At 40.1% G+C, this 16,058-nt stretch overlaps 1 protein-coding gene across 10 annotated transcripts in view; it reads left to right on the top strand.

Moving 5' to 3' along the window:
• Positions 1-16,058, top strand: part of PRDM15 (PR/SET domain 15) — a 40,430-nt gene that overhangs the window by 12,453 nt on the left and 11,919 nt on the right. For 7 of the 10 annotated variants that reach the window (XR_015704804.1, XR_015704803.1, XR_015704802.1 and 4 more), the window contains exons 4-16: positions 115-268; positions 1,136-1,388; positions 2,578-2,700; positions 5,321-5,419; positions 6,234-6,458; positions 7,145-7,280; positions 8,380-8,561; positions 9,224-9,318; positions 10,249-10,336; positions 11,740-11,907; positions 13,198-13,292; positions 14,410-14,541; positions 15,530-15,664. Coding sequence is in view for 7 of the 10 variants with exons in the window: in XM_087757942.1 (XP_087614068.1) it covers positions 115-268; positions 1,136-1,388; positions 2,578-2,700; positions 5,321-5,419; positions 6,234-6,458; positions 7,145-7,280; positions 8,380-8,561; positions 9,224-9,318; positions 10,249-10,336; positions 11,740-11,907; positions 13,198-13,292; positions 14,410-14,541; positions 15,530-15,664 (1,885 nt within the window). In the remaining 3 variants the exon portion in view is untranslated. Of the gene's footprint in view, positions 1-114; positions 269-1,135; positions 1,389-2,577; positions 2,701-5,320; positions 5,420-6,233; positions 6,459-7,144; positions 7,281-8,379; positions 8,562-9,223; positions 9,319-10,248; positions 10,337-11,739; positions 11,908-13,197; positions 13,293-14,409; positions 14,542-15,529; positions 15,665-16,058 lie in introns of those variants that run through there. The other 3 variants (XM_087757943.1, XM_087757941.1, XM_087757945.1) reach the window with 3 other exon arrangements.

Genomic DNA, 16,058 nt, shown 5'->3' with positions numbered 1-16,058 from the left:
TTTTCTGTCACTGGAGATTGGAGAAACAGATACTGACTTCTTTCTTCCATGGATTCCTGCCGTTTTGTCCCTTGTGTAATTGTTTTTTTCCTCAATTCTCTCTTCAATTCTTAGATCATCTCTGCCTTCTAATTTGGAGATAAGACAATTGGAAGATGGGACTGAAGGAGTATTTGCTCTGACTCAGCTAGTGAAACGTACCCAGTTTGGCCCGTTCGAATCCAAGAGAGTTGCCAAGCTGGAAAAAGAATCAGTTTTTCCCCTGAAGGTAAGACACGGCACATGAAAAGCAATAACAGAGTCAGTTTTACCCATGGTGATTTTATGCTATCTACCACTATGGAAAAAGATGTGTGTAGAGGGGTTATTTGGGACATCTTTTAGGCATGCCCTATAATGGACTACCTAAACAAGCATTCTCTGGGCAAGATACAGAAGAACCAAACTAAATGCTCATTCTGCATGTTTGAAGTGAACACCCTTATAGGAGACAGGGCTAGGATACAGTCAGCAAGACTGCTTGTCTTTCACTTTCTGCATGTGATGATACAAGAGGGACAATGACTATGGCAGTTCATTTCAGTTGTTTTAATGAGTCTCTTCAGTTTGATTGTATTTGTTTAATGAGTGACATATGTATTAGGTTTATGGAACATGCAGAATAATTTTTTTTTTCTGTCTTGCATTTGTTTTAATCTTCTCTTAACAAGTTTTGGTGGAAAAAATGCTATGGTAAGAATTTAATTCAGTCTTACATTTTCAATAATACCTAACTCAGAAGTAAAGATTTAGAAATGTGACGTGGGATGATGGGTGTTTCACGGCGTACTGCTTGGATTCCCCTGCATTCTCCTGTATTCAGTCATTCAAATTTTGTGAGAAACTGGTGGCTACAGCCTGAATTCTTAGGATAGATAGCAGTTCAGTTTGTTCCCATCCTGCCCCTGGTAGTCTGTCTCAGACGTACTCATCTGAAGATGTGACTGATACATGAAATATGCTTGATGCAAGTGTTGAGGCTTGCTTTGTCTCTGATGTATGTTGAATGGAAGCCATTGCAAAAGCAGAAAATAAAAATTTTTCTTAACTTTGTATTATTTGTTAGGTTTTATTATATGCATATTTTGCTTGGCAGGTGTTCCAGAAGGATGGGCCCCTGGTGTATTTTGACACCTCAAATGAAGATGATTGCAACTGGATGATGATGGTGCGACCAGCCACCGAGTATGAGCATCAAAACTTAACTGCCTTCCAGCATGACAATGATATTTACTTCACCACCTCCCGGGACATCCCACCAGGAACTGAGCTGCGAGTGTGGTATGCAGCTTTTTACGCCAAAAAAATGGAAAAGCCAGTGCTGAAGCAGGTCACTAGTATTGCCAATGGTATGTGTGGGGGGCCTTTTTTTCTTCTTAAGGGCCCAGTCCTGATAGGGACTGATAGTCCACTACTGTTGTAGTTGACAGTGCTGTTTATCAATTAGGCTCTAACCCTGAATTTGTTAGCCTTTAAAGTCAGGCTAGCCTTCATATGTGGTTGCCCTACAAGAAGAAAGCATAGATTCTTCACCATGATATGTCTGAGGTTTTGAAAACGGATGGCCTAGTTGGTGATTCAGCCTCTTCAGAGTCAGCAAACTGGATAAATCATTCTTAACTAAAGAACTGGTGGCTACATCAAAAACATTTCTGGGTAGAAGAGCAAAGGAACCCAAGTGTCAGTGTAAATCTAAACATATATGCAGATTTGCTAAGGAAGTCATCCTTCTTCAGTTGTTGCGAATACGTTTAACTTTTGCTCAGAACTGTTATACAGTTCTAAAATACTACTTTTATCTTATGCAGCCTTACGTGGGACTGACTAGAATAAGATAAGCTCAAGAGTGAACTGCCATTCCATACGATTGCTTGTGCGTTGGCAAAGAAAAGCAGCAGATTTTTTAGAATATGAATTAGAATTGCCAGAAGTCTTTGTTCCTCTGCCCCTTCATTTTCTTCTGCTTTTGTATTTCTGCAGCTAAAAGGCATGATCCTTTACCATTGCAAGGGCATTTTGTTTCTGATCTTGAGTTGAGAGTACTCCCCAAATGGTATTACTGCTATGCTGAGTATAATTTGGGGTGACAAATGGCTTGGGGAGAGGCCATTGCCATCAGCATGCTTTATGGCTGGTTTTGATGGTAAGCACAGTCTTAAGTGCTACAGCTGAATCAGTGCGGTTAACAGGTTTCTGAATTCTAAGATGTTTTCATTTGCTGTTAACTGAGAGGTTTCATCTTTTTCCTCTTTAATTTAATCTGTTCATGTATTTTTGTGTGCATATGGGTATTAAAAAATACTGTTTAGCTACATCCTGCTTTCTCTGTTCAGCCCTTTCACTATAAACTCCAGAATATGACAGGCACATTCATATGACAGGCATAAGAATGTCCTGGTTAGGATTTTACATGAGAATGTTTTTTGCAGGAATGCTATAAGGCAAAACTTTCTGACTATGGTTACTGCCCTCAGCACAGAGCAAGAAAATCAAAGCGCCTGGAAAGTAAAGTAAAGGAACTGTTTTTCCTCTTCACAGATATGTGCTTGGTAGTGATGGAATCTGATAAAGAGGGGAATAAAATCTCTTCAAAACCTTCGTCTGCTGTCTTCCCCCATAAAAAACCAAAGAAATCCAGCATACCAGCAGCTGATCCAGCAGGTATGCAAAATTACGGTATTTTTAAGGGAAATAGAGGACAGATATAGATCTAAAGAGCTGTTAGGTGTACCACTTCTATGCAGATATTATGGTTATATAACTTTCAGCAAATATTAATTTAGAGAGGATTTGAAAATCTGGATTTTTCTTTTTATTTTCATGGGCACGGTGCTTAAAATACATATGCACGTTAAAAAGTGACAGAGGGGCTGATAAACCTTTAGGCAGATGGTTTTCATGAAAACCACAACTGATTCTGACTTTGGAGGTGGTTAGTGTTGGGGTGGGGGGAATTCCAAAGAAAATATTTAGACTCTTTGTGCAAAGCGTAATAGTTCAAATGATCAGGTCCTAGAAGAAAACAGGAGACTGTGAATGAATGTACGAACAGTGCTGTTTGCAAATGACAAGAACACTGGCCATCCCCAAATTACAATAATACCAGAAGCCTATTAGGGTTCAGACTGTACTTGATTACAGGAACTCAGATTTAGATAAACTTAAAAGCAATGGAGAGACTCTTGGCAGAAGAACATATGGCTCAGGAAATAACTAATGGTGTCATAGGAACTTGGTCCCCAAGGTTGATTATGAAGCAATGCCCCCCTGTGCTTTAATTTCTGCTAAGTGGAACGATGATATTAAGAACCAACTTTACACAAATTGCCATGTCTAAAAGTAAACTCAGAGTACGTCGTGTGGAGATCAGGATCAAAAGACAACCATTCTGGGTCTGTTCTTTCAAAAGGTTACTTTGCTAAATTTTGCCTACTAAAAGTAGCCAGGAGGAGGAGAATTGTTGCAGATGTGTACAGAGCGATTCATCAGAAGAACCATTCATTTAACTTGGATACTGTCATAGCTAAAATGTGAAGTTGACTGGGGAGTTGTCTTTCAATTTGGCATCATTGATTTTTCGGGGTGCGGGGGGAACAACTATGAAGAATTTGAACAGCCTCTCCTACATCCTTCATTCTACTGTCTGAAAGTCCAACTACAATAGAAACAAAATGCTGCCTATTATACTTTGGGAAGCCTAAAGTGTTCCCAGTGATGTAGTGTTTTGGTGTTTCCAAAACAAAATATGCCTCTCTTGATTCTGACTGTTTGCCTCAAGTCGTACAAAGCTGTTGCCAACTGACAGATCTGTGCTTCCAAGTGAACTACATTGCCCTGCAGCTGCCCTGGAAGCCTGAAGAAGTGGGAACCTAATGAGGACCTGGCAAACCAGTGCACAGCTAGGGTTTCTAGGTTTACTGCTGGAGGCAGTTAAGGAGTAAGGGAAGTGCAGAGTCGGGGACAATTTTCTAAGAGAGACTTCAGTTTTGCAGATAGTGCTTTTTTGGTTTTACTAGCCTGCAACTTCATGAGACAGATGCAGTAGCTTACATGTTGCTTACCAATCCGACTTTTTATTTTTTTTAAAGTTATGCAAAATCTTGGGGTTTAATTTTGCTGGTTTTGGCCTCCCGGACAGAGCTCTCAAGAGAAGTTGTTCTTTATGTAGCCTGTGAAGAAGGAATCTCTGTTGCTGAATTGTCTAGTCATTTTTTATTTATTTATTACAGCATGAGATCACACCTCTGTAGTGCTGAACATTGAATGTAATTTGTAGCAGGGAACAACCTCTCCCTCAGAGAATCTTTTATTTTGGTTTAAGAGACAACAGTGAAAAGGAGTAAGTAAGTTTATCGTCCCATTACAGATGAGGTCCTCATCTACAGATGAGGCAGAGAGAGATTAAATGACTTGCTAATGATCATACAGGAAGTCTGTGGCAGAAACTGAGGTACAGTTTGAATCTCCTGTGCTGCCGTTCACTTAACCTAGTTTCAGTGTCATCCTCCTCTGGGCGAGTCTTGTAGACTGTGGAATATTCAGCTTTGTGTATACCAAAAAATCTCCGAACCAGTCCAGATTTATCAGATCCTCTTGACAGATTTAGACTTATCATCCAAGGACTTAAAGACAATGGACTGTGAACAGAGTAACTGTTTTCCTCTCTTTTTTTTTTTTTTTTTTTTCATTCCAGTTCCATTTTCCCCCTAATTTCTCCTTTTTTTTTTTTTTTTTTTAATCTGGCATGAGCTGATATGTTAATTAAAACATGAATATGGTGGTTTCATACAACATCTAATTAATGAAACTGCTCAAAACCTGGTTTTCATTGTCCTCGCCCTTTACTTCCATTAATCCAAATGTTCTTGCTCTGCAATGGTCTTCACAGAGAGCAAGGAGGCTTCTCCTGCTTCTGTCCTCAGCTGACCCAGAAGAGGACTGGTAACCTCAGTTTTAAAGGTGCTAAAAATTGCTTTATATTGTGCCTTTGATAATCACAGTTCTTTAGAAAGTGATAAAGGGACCCCGAAGACTTTACAAGAGCACTGATATTCGTTCCTGGCGTCATTTAGTTTCTGTTCTGACTTCTCATCTGTTCTGATGTTTCAAGTGTTTATATTTGGAAAATCCTGAAGTGGTCCCAGCTGCCCCTGTGGGCCTCTTATTGCTTAAATCGTAACTTGTGATACCCAGGGAGTTATTGCAAGATAAACAAAGCTACAGGGATTTACTACCTTCCCATTTTCAAAGCTTTTCTGTATTTCTTCCTGTGGTGATTTAGTGAACACGCCAGAAGGCAGTGGAGCTGCAGAAGCAGAGTCCAGCCAGTGGACATGTAAAGTGTGTTCGTCTGCTTTCCAGGAGCCTCAGCTGCTGACAGGTAAGAAGCGCTAGAAATTCATGAAAGAGTACTGAGAAGCATCAGGAGAATTCTGCTCTTCCAGAGCAGGATGCTGTGAAGCCATAACCCTTCCATGATGCAGTAAGATAAAGGTTTTGATTTTTGTGTTCCTTTAAGACAAAGAGTAGCAGGAAAGGTAAAACAGTGATATTTTGGATATGGCAGTGGTCAATCTCTAGGCAAACAATTGTGATGTTCACTCTAGAATAAATGAAACTGTTGTCTAGAAGATGACATGTGAATGTTAGGAATATCAATGATGGGGAACTGCATGAGCAGTGTATAAGGTCAGTGATGCTAGCTTATACTGAGTGATATTGTCTGTCTGGTGTTTATGACACAGAATTAGTAAAGGTAATGAAATATATTTTTTTTCCTGCATTTCCGTTGCAGCTATTTTATGCAGTTTTCAAAAGAACTTAGAATATTTAAGAGCTCTGACCATTTGATGAATCATTTTTGAAAAGGGCACTTAGGCTGCTAAATAACTTAGGCTGCTAAATAACTTGGGCATTTGGAAAAATATGCCTATTTTCAGGGGGTGCAACCTTTTTCCAGTAATATCTAACAAGTCTCTTAAAAAATTCAGTCCCTGTGAGTAATCATTTCAATGTTTAATAGACTGTATGCTTTTATTCAGGAAGGTATTGCGACTGCTTTTGAAATAATTTGAAGTGAGTCTGTGCTAAGTGAGGCTGACCTGATAGATAGGCTCAGCTGGATCTCTATCCCTTTGAGTATTTTGTGACACTGTCTTTCCTCCTTACTCTCTTGTTCTTTCCCATCCACCCAGAGCACTTGCTGAGTCACCTGGAACAAGCCAAAGGTGCCCCTCAAACCAGCCAACATGAGGCTGTTGCAGAGAAAGCAGCAGAGGCTCCCCCTGTGGATCAGCCAGTGATTTGTGATACAGCCAGTGCCAGTACAGACGCAAAGAGGAAGGCCAGGCGGGGAAGAAAGCCCAAAACAGCAAAAGCAGAAACACCTCTTGTCATTGTTGAAGAGAAAGATTCTGCAGGTAAAACAAAACTTAAGAAAATGCTAAGCGCATACCCTGTCATGTGTCTGTGTTGATGCCTTCTCAGAAAGGCCTAAAAACTAGCACAGAGACAAGATGGAGGTTTTTAGTTAGATCACTAAAGCAGGTGATTTACAAAGTTTGTTAATTATCTCTGAGGTCCTTGTTTATGCTAAATGTTGCAGCACCTACACCTAGATTACCTGCATTCTCCTGTGACAGTTTTAGTAATAGACAGGCCCAGAGAAACACAGAATAGTGGTTATGAGAGACCTGCCTAGCTTTCTGCAAGAAGGAACAGGAGAGAAAGCATCCTTCCTCAAGAGGAGATACCTTCCTCTCTCTACCTTAAGGTTTATTCTTGAAAGGGGCTTTTTACAGGGCCTTACCTTCCTTTAAAGGAAGTTCTAGTAGGAAATTTCATGATGCATAGTCAACTGACCCCTTAGTAATAGGTTGGAAAAGTAAGAAGTTACACCTCCGTAAGAGATGTTGGCTACATCTTACTTGTCATTCAGTAGCCAATTTCTCTATCTTGCAAGTGCTACCTACTCATTAGCAATCCATTATTTGTCATGGACAAATAATATGTTCAGTGCCACATCTCATTACAAGCGGAAATTCTTGCATTTGAGGTTTTATTTCGAGCTATCCACATTAACCCTGTATTTTTATGACATTTGCAGCAGAACGTGTAGCTGACGTTGTAACTGAGGTCCCACCAGAAGAGGTAGCCCTGCCTTCAGCTGCAGAAGAAAGAATTATGGAATTGGTTTTAGGAAAGATGCCTAGCACCACGAATAACATCAGTTCAGTGACAAAGTAAGTGCTCTGGGATGCAGAATTTCCTCTTAGGCTTAATTAAGATTATGTAGCATGTAACAGCTCTGCTGAACTTCTGGGCCCACAGATGCTTTTTTTTATTAGCGTAAAATTGTTTGATGCTACTGCTGCTACAAGAGTTGACTTTGAGTGCCACAAAGATGTCTTGTGCACTAGAGGATGGTGCACAAATGGTGAGATATTGGTGGTAGAATTTTGGAGCATAAACCATAACAATTTTATTTTCCATCATGTTACTGCTTTTATTCAGTGTGGTTCCAAAAGCCTCCTGCAGCTGCAAGGTGAAATGTTACTCCCATTGAATATTGGTGAGGAAACAGGCAAAGATATTTTTGCTAAAAAAATTATGCTAACCATTATTATTCAGTCTTGCTTGTCATCTTAACTCATGAATGACTTCATGTTGATTTGTGCCTGTGATACTTCAGACTTAGAGCAGTGGGAGGGAAAAAATTCTGTATAACAGAACCTTAGGGAGACTCTTAAACATCATTTGATTAATTTAGATTCTTTTATGTCTTTTTGTCTTGGTAAAATTGACTTTTTGAATTATTTTTTGTGTAATAAAGCACTTGACTTTTCAAAATTGGCTAGTAAAGCTATATATTGAAGTCCTTAGCAGACACACAGCCATCAAAAATGCATTCCAGCAGGTGGTTGTGCTGGGAAACAGAATAGTACTGCTTCTCGGCGCCCTGCTGCCCTCTTATCATACACGCCTTTTGCATGCAAACTGCCAAGCTTTCTAAGCTGAAATAATGCTAATGTTTTCAGAGGATAAGCAGAACAGATCCTTTTATATTCTTCTGAGGGGCCTGCAAAGAGAATCTCTGAGGCTGGTGGCTGCTGCTTTTTTCCTTGTTTGTGCTGGGTGAATATAATTTGGAGCGAGCCCACTCTGACATCTCCTGCTTCCAGGGGGTGGCCAGGAGGGTGCCTTGGCAATGAGGAAGCTCCAGGCCCCCCTCTCCTGCCAGAAGCTGAGCATAACACTCCTCTAGCTTTTGCCAGCTGGTGGGATTCTTTCTTGCAACCTGTGGGATACCTTTCAGTCCCTGCCTTTCTTTCTCTAATCCAGTAGGTTTGCTCATCACCAAAACACCATGTCCCTCAAAAGAAGTTTAATTCTCTCCAGTAGACATGGTATACGGCGGAAGCTGATAAAACAACTTGGGGAGCACAAGCGAGTCTATCAATGCAGTATCTGCAGTAAGATCTTCCAGAACAGCAGCAACCTCAGCAGGCACATCCGTTCTCACGGTGGGTTTGATTTTGCCTCACTTGCGTATTGATTTTGTCTCTTCGTGGTTCCACCTTTGAGTAAAAGAGCTAAGCTATTCTTAGATATTGGGATATGTGATTTTAATAGAAGTCGTCTTTCTTTTTTCTTTTTTTCTTTTTTTTTTTTTTTTTAAACTTTCTCTAGGGAACTCTTTTAGTTCTGCAGACCAAAGCATGAGAGGATAATAGTTGAAAGTTGAGTACTTAAAATTTGAATTTAGGTATATATTTTAAATGGGGGTGAGCATGTGATGGTTTTTTCCAAAACTGTTCTTCCCTTTAAATATATACGTATATATCACCCTCCACCTTCACAGGCACATGGGTAACATTGCTGTGTAAATGTCAGCTGAGTGCTTTTCAACTTGCGATCTGCAGTTCCAGGGGTCTGTGACTTACTTCTAAGGATTCTGTGAAAAATAATCACTGACAAAGGGTGGGGGAACCAAACAAAACTGTTGTCAAAATTGTTGGAAAAGGTTAAAATCCTCTATTTGGATCTCCTCAATTACTAAAGCTTCTGATCACTAGCCTGTTCGTTTGTGGTTGCTTGTGCTTTGGTTTCCCCTGTCTTGCCTGGAGTTGATTATTATCAGTCGCTGACTACTTTTTTTTTATTTTATCTTGATTGATCCCCTCAGGTGACAAACTATTTAAATGTGAGGAATGCGCAAAGCTGTTCAGCCGTAAAGAGAGCTTGAAGCAGCATGTTTCATACAAGCACAGCAGGAATGAAGTGAGTGGAAATGACTAGCGGGCTGTTTCTGAGGTTAGGTGAAAATGTACAGTGAGCTTCCAGGTACTAGCCGGGGAGCTTGGGTCAATTATATTTGAGTGGATATCTGTGTGAATAAGTGATACAAGACTGATAGGGAGGGGTAACATCTTCTGTTAGAACAGTTGATGAATTTGCAAAGTGTGGACACGCTTTTGAGCATGCAAGTCCTTTTTCGTGTCTGAATTTCCTATAGAAAGTTGTTTTCAGGCATCAGTTACAGCAAGACAAGCTGGAGTTAGCTGGACCTGCGTGATCTAGAGGTGAGATCTGACTTCAGTTTATGGTAATAAATAGGATTGTTCCAGTCTTGTTTGCTTGTCCTGTTTCATTTATCCCCACCTATAGTGTCATTTAATGTGTGAACTCTCTGGGTAAAGGCTGTGTCATTAAGGGCTATGCACACATGTGTAAACCCACAGTGCTTACAGTAGCATCACCGTGCCTGTTGGTGAGGGCCTTTCAGCGCTGCTGCTACATAAATATTAAACATGCCTGTAGTGGGGCCTTATCAGTGAATATGCAACCATTGCAGCTTGGCATCAAGGTCCTAAGCTCTCAGATTGCTGGCATCTGTTCTGGAGCTGGAGGATGAGTCAGATTACATCTTGCTTCCCAAAAATACTGTCTCTGTGTTGGACCAGGGGTTATCAGGAAGACTGTTACATGCACAAAGGTGCATGGTCTACTTTTTTTTTTTAAATAGAGCTCAGATGTGGGAACATGGCAGGATGATACAGCATCAGAATTTTGCATCAATGTTTATTTAAATGTCCTGTTGGAGGAAGAAAAATTGGAAGAGACAGAAAAAGTAGTTGAGATTTAGAATTTCTCTGTCAGACGTGACTTGGCTTTTTCCCCGCTTAAACACTTACTCTTTGCAATCCTCAGGTTGACAATGAGTACAGATACAAGTGCACCACGTGTGAAAAGGCCTTTCGGATAGAGAGCGCATTGGAATTCCATAACTGCAGGACAGGTGAGAAAGGCTAACTGTTCCACTTCCTCTGGCATCTCTACTCCGTTTTGGGAGGATGTCTCAGCGTAGAAACTACAGAAGGGGAGTAGGAATTTAAATTTTTGTCATCATCACAATAAGCAACCTGCCCCACTTCCTTCAAAAAAACTCTTTTTCTGATAAGAAAAGTATAACCAGCAATCTGTAGAGCAACACATCCACTTACGTGTTGGGTTTTTTTAGTATCTTCTGCTCACCTGACTAATATCCTCACTGGTATTTCATTTGTATGTTCACAGACAAGCTGTCACCATCCCTGTTTAATTTTCTTTCCTGAAACTAGGTTTCACCTCATTTCACTGAAATAGAGGAACTGGAAAGGGAGCCAGTACTGTCAATAGTTTTGTAGTTTTCTGGGATTACAGTTTTCTTCTGCTTTCTCATGCTTTCTTTATACTTGTAGTAGTTTCTTAGATGTTTTTTTCTTAGTATCACTAGAACCTGTCCTTTTCTCCCATAGCCATCCCTTGTGGTTACTCATATTATTTATGCTGAGTGATCTTATGCTTAGAAAATGACATCCGGGTTACTTTTATGGACCCATGATAACTGTCAGTCCAGAATCACTGGGGTAATTGCCCCTTACAGCACCATTCAAAGTAGGTTTTCTCATTTCCTTTCAGAGGGTACAGCCTGTATAAAAACTCAGCCTTACGAAGAACGGAAAGTAGTGCCAAGTAACCTCAGTATTCTGTTTATTTAAAAGCAGCGGCTCATTTTCTCTCTGAGTTGACCAAAACGAGCAGCAGTTTTTGCTCTGCTCTTCAAGGCATCAAACTGTTACTTCTTTGTGATTGCTGCAGCACTGGCAGATTCCATCTAGAGGACCATGCTTTCGTGTTCCAAGAAGAGTCTCGACTACTGAATACAAAGCACATTCCCCATAGGCCTGTTGTCATGTAATGGTATATTTTTGAGATTTTATACTTTCTTCTGAAGGATTCTGTACTGGCTGGTATTAGGAGCCAGTGCTGGCAGAAGTATTCTGGTGCTCAGACACAGCTGTTCGTGTGATGCTGTGTTGCTGTATGTGTAGTGATTTTACCAACATTAAAACTTGAATCAGCTGTAACAGAATCCACTCCAAACATAATTTTAATGTATGCTAGACCACAACAGAAATAGCCCATGTGAGGAAGTTACAATGCTAGACTCCATGTTCAAGTTAGAATCATATATATTTATTGCCTTTGAAAAAATGGTTAAAGTCAAAGAAAAACACATGCTTTTGCATTTCCCTCCTCAGTCCATATAATGATGGATTATATGTTAAAACTCAGATCTAACAAAAGAACTACCTATCTCACAAACATACAAAACCTATTTTCATCTGTAAAGAGCTGCATGGTTTCTCTTGCTTACAGATGACAAGACATTCCAGTGTGAGATGTGTTTCAGATTCTTTTCTACAAACAGTAATCTTTCAAAACACAAGAAGAAGCATGGGGATAAGAAGTTTGCATGTGAAATCTGCAATAAGATGTTCTACCGGAAGGATGTCATGCTAGACCATCAAAGACGACACTTGGAAGGTAAGTATACTGCAGGTCAACCTAATTATTACTCTTGAAACGGCAGTAGAGGTGGGAAGGTTAAGGAAATGATTACGCATTAGATTCTTCTGGATGGTAGCTGTCTTTTTTTTTTTTTTTGTCAGTTACCTGATCTGGAGTAGCAGGTTTCAGCAAAGTGTGACATTTATTAAAAATAATAGTAATGGATCCTGGAGGGGAGTTGTCTAATTCTATGAAAAACTTTCTAGGAGATGCACTTAACCTTTTTTTTTTTTCCAGCCTCACATGATTGGATCCAGTGCTACTAACAGTCATGTGAAAGTTGCTTGGCTTATTATGCAGTAGTTTAGACTAGTTGATTTTAATTATATCTTTTTCTTTCCTTGAATTCTATTCTTTCTTTTTTAAAAAAAATGTTTGCTAACTTGAAAATTTGAAGGCAGAGAATTAACTTGCAGTGTACAACTGAAAGTGACTACTGTAAAAATATAGTGTAAATGGAATGCTGTGTGATGCGATCTTTAAAAATCTTGAGAATATATGAAAATGAGGTTATAAGAGTTTACTGTTCAAAATCTCAAACATCTAAGGATGTTATAGGCACTCAAAGACTCTGGGAAAACTTGGGTGATGGTAGATTGCCAAAATATGTATTAAAATGCCTCTAGCGATGCAGATGATAAAACCAAAGGTGATTTTAAAAAAGCAGCCAGATTGTCTAATTTGGTGCTCTGGGCGTAGCCGACCATCACTGGCTGCTCTGGTGATTCAGACCTTTGTGTGACGAGCTAGAGGACGAGGGGTTGAATGGCAATGGCAAGGCGTCTCATGTTTAGCTGTCATGGAACAGCAGCAGCCCTTTTCCCTCCTGAAAGTAGCAGAGAAAGAGGTCTGAAATCCTCCTTGAGCATTAAAGGTGGTGCTAGATGGTAGCCTCTCTCGTTAGAGACTGTGAGGGGGAATTTCTGGGCCAGATATCTGATCGAAGTGCCAAGGCCTACTAGATCTGCCTGTTTCCAGGTGTTGACAGTAAACGTCTGTTTTCAGACACTTTACAATTGGTGTAATAACCACTAAGCCATAATACATCACTTTGGCAGACTGCTTTTATATTCTTAAGACACCGTTTTAATTTAGAAATTATCCTTTTGTTAGCAATTAACTTCTGCATTGAGGCTCTTCCCAGTGTTTCACTCTTCTTTACAGTATTCACCTGAAAGGGCATGCAGATTGGAGTGGAAAACCATGGTTGGTTTTTTTTTTGTTTTGTTTTGTTTTGTTTTTTTTGATGGGGACTGTTCTGTTAAGGGGTGAGGCGTGTGAAAAGAGAAGACTTCGAGCACAGCACGGAAAACATGGTTCGCTACAAGAAGGAGCCTTCGGGGTGCCCCGTGTGTGGGAAGGTAGGCGTCTTTGCCAGCATGTGCCATGTGAAGCTCTGCATTGTAGCTCCAAGGATACTGCAGGAGTACGGTGCGCCCCTCAACCCGGCGACTCCAAACGAGTTACCATAGCTTAGCAAGTTACCACCCGTGTATTAAACCACAGTAGCAGCCTATTTGAGTAGGCACACAGCCTGCCAAAAGATTGAGGTAAATGACTTGCACAGAGGTACGTGCCAAGTCAGATTATCTCGCAACTCAGACAGGCACGTGGTTAGTTACCAGCGAGCCCTGTCGCCCAGCCGAGATGTTACCCTTTAAACTGCCTTAGCTCCATTATATATCCAAGCCCACTGTGGCCGTGGATGGTGGGAGCTGTTAGGACAAAGATAAGAACAAAACTGAAGTTCAGACTAGACTTTTTTCAGGACACGTAGCTCAATGTAGAGTGTAACATGGCCACTGTGTCTGCTAGCGAACTCTCATGGCTTATGTTATTTAGAGTGAAGTTTTTCTGCCAGAATGTAAACAGCTGGAGTTGACTGTGTGCATTGGGAATAATTTTCTATTAGAAATCAAACTAAATTCCTGGCACTGTTGCATTTGGATGTTTAACGCTCATGATCTTAAGTTGCTGTTGTTACAGGTACAAAGTCTGGGGGTTTAACTAGTGATTTTATAAATGTTTAATGACTCATGGTGCAAGGTGTACTCAAGCAACTCTTCAGCTGGTGTGCAGACCTTTGTTTTTGATGCTTTGGATATGTTACCTATCAATGGAGGTAGATTTTGTGGATGTGTCTTTTTATAGATAGGTGGAACATTCATGATTCAAAAGACATTGTCTAAGTATTTCTAAATCTACCCTATGTAATTCTGCTGCAGCTTTTTTGGAAGTCCGCTTCTGATGAATGGCCAATTTCAGTCAGTTCCTTGGAACCGTACACCTGTATTTTGCTGTGCCAGCAGTTTCTGAGGTTGCCTGCTGGCTGGATAACAGGAGCTGCTACATGTTTCTGGCCAGAATGAATAAAACAGGACAGTAAATACGTTCTGTGCTATCCACTGGATAACTTGCAAAGAACTGTAGCCCTGCTGGACATGATACAAAAACCCTTCCTTCCTTCTTTTCTTTTAGGTATTTTCATGTAGGAGCAATATGAACAAACACCTTTTAACACATGGAGACAAGAAATACACTTGTGAAATCTGTGGACGTAAATTTTTCAGGGTGGATGTGTTGAGAGATCATATTCATGTCCATTTTAAGGTATTGTGTTAATAATTTATTAGAAAAAGCATGTTACTTAGCAGACACATAAACATATCAATAAATACATTGAGACTGTTATGGCCATGTGTTCATACTGCCAACACAACAGTGATCATGTACCCTGTGCAGTGATGTTTCTACAGCAGCCTAGCCTGAATTGTGCTCTTGATTTACCCATGGCTCTGTTTCTACATCTGGATTGATACAGAGTATGTGGACTATCATATTTGAAGTTATTTCAGCTACTGCTGCAGAACACTGTTCTGAATGCTATGGGAAAGCCACCTCTGTGACCTTGGTGAATCACAGAGGCTGCTCAGTTTAAAGCCGGGAGAACAGCTGAACAGGAAGGCTGCAGACAGATGTACTGTTCCAGCTGTAGTTTCGTTGGGCTGAGGGGTTACTGTCATCCCCTCTCTTTGTGGGGGGAAAAAAACAAACGAGAACTAATAATAAAACCAAGAGAACTGCCCTTTCCATGCCAGTGATTGTGACTCTCTTGTGTATGCCAGCATAATTGCCTGTGTATTGAGTTCCTTACCTGGTTTTATCAAAATGTTCTAAATCACAAAAAGAAACCCTATTAATAGTGCTTAATCAGACTCAGTTACATTTTGATGTAACGAGGTTAACACTGAATTGTAAGGAATTGAATTGAAAGGGAATTGTATCACTCAGTGGTGTGCTCATAAAGATGCTTTTATGGATGTAATACCAGTTGAGTCTCTGTTTACATTAAAGTTCCTTTTATACACAAAAACTTCAGTATTATTTGTTTGGATAAACAGTTGTTCCTTGTTTAGTCATGGACAGAGGAACTTTGTTTACCTGAATTGAATGAAGCAGGAGGATATTTTAAATAAATACTGTTACAGCAATTGTTAATGCAAGGCTGTCTGCATGGCAACAAAAGCTGACTAGGTGTTACCTTTTGAAATAGAAGTTTAATCTATTAAAACAGAATATTCTTTCCCACCCTATACAGGACATAGCACTAATGGATGATCACCAGAGAGAAGAGTTCATTGGTAAAATTGGAATCTCATCAGAGGAAAACGATGACAACTCTGATGAAAGTGCAGATTCTGAGCCTCACAAGTATAGCTGCAAAAGGTGCCAGGTAGCTTTAAATACTTTCAAATTAACTTGTTTTGGGATGGGGGGAGGGAGTGGAGATGTCTATAAATCATTCAGAATTTTAAATAACATTAAGGGTTCACAAAGAGAAGGCCAGTCCACAGGTCTGCTCTCTTGTGCAGTGCTTGTTACCACTGATCTATGAAGTGATGCTATTCTACAAGACTTTAGGTGGCATTCTGCAAGGTGAATGCTAAACACTTAAAAAGAGAAATACACACACGTACGCTTACCTGTGTGCAACGAAGCAAGCAAAACTGGAGGAAGAAACAATAAAGGAACATTCAAATCTTACACTACCTTTTAATTATGTGCAAATTAAAATTGTTACAGCATTTCTGAATGATACAGTCCACAAGTTGATTAATTTCGATGAG

This window comes from Nipponia nippon, unplaced genomic scaffold (assembly GCF_047370975.1).
Source record: "Nipponia nippon isolate SJK-2023a ecotype South Korea unplaced genomic scaffold, ASM4737097v1 scaffold_2, whole genome shotgun sequence".
NCBI classification, from domain to species: Eukaryota; Metazoa; Chordata; class Aves; order Pelecaniformes; family Threskiornithidae; genus Nipponia; species Nipponia nippon.
The sequence above is the reverse complement of the archived record's forward strand: the minus strand, read 5'-3'. Positions and strand labels throughout refer to the sequence as shown.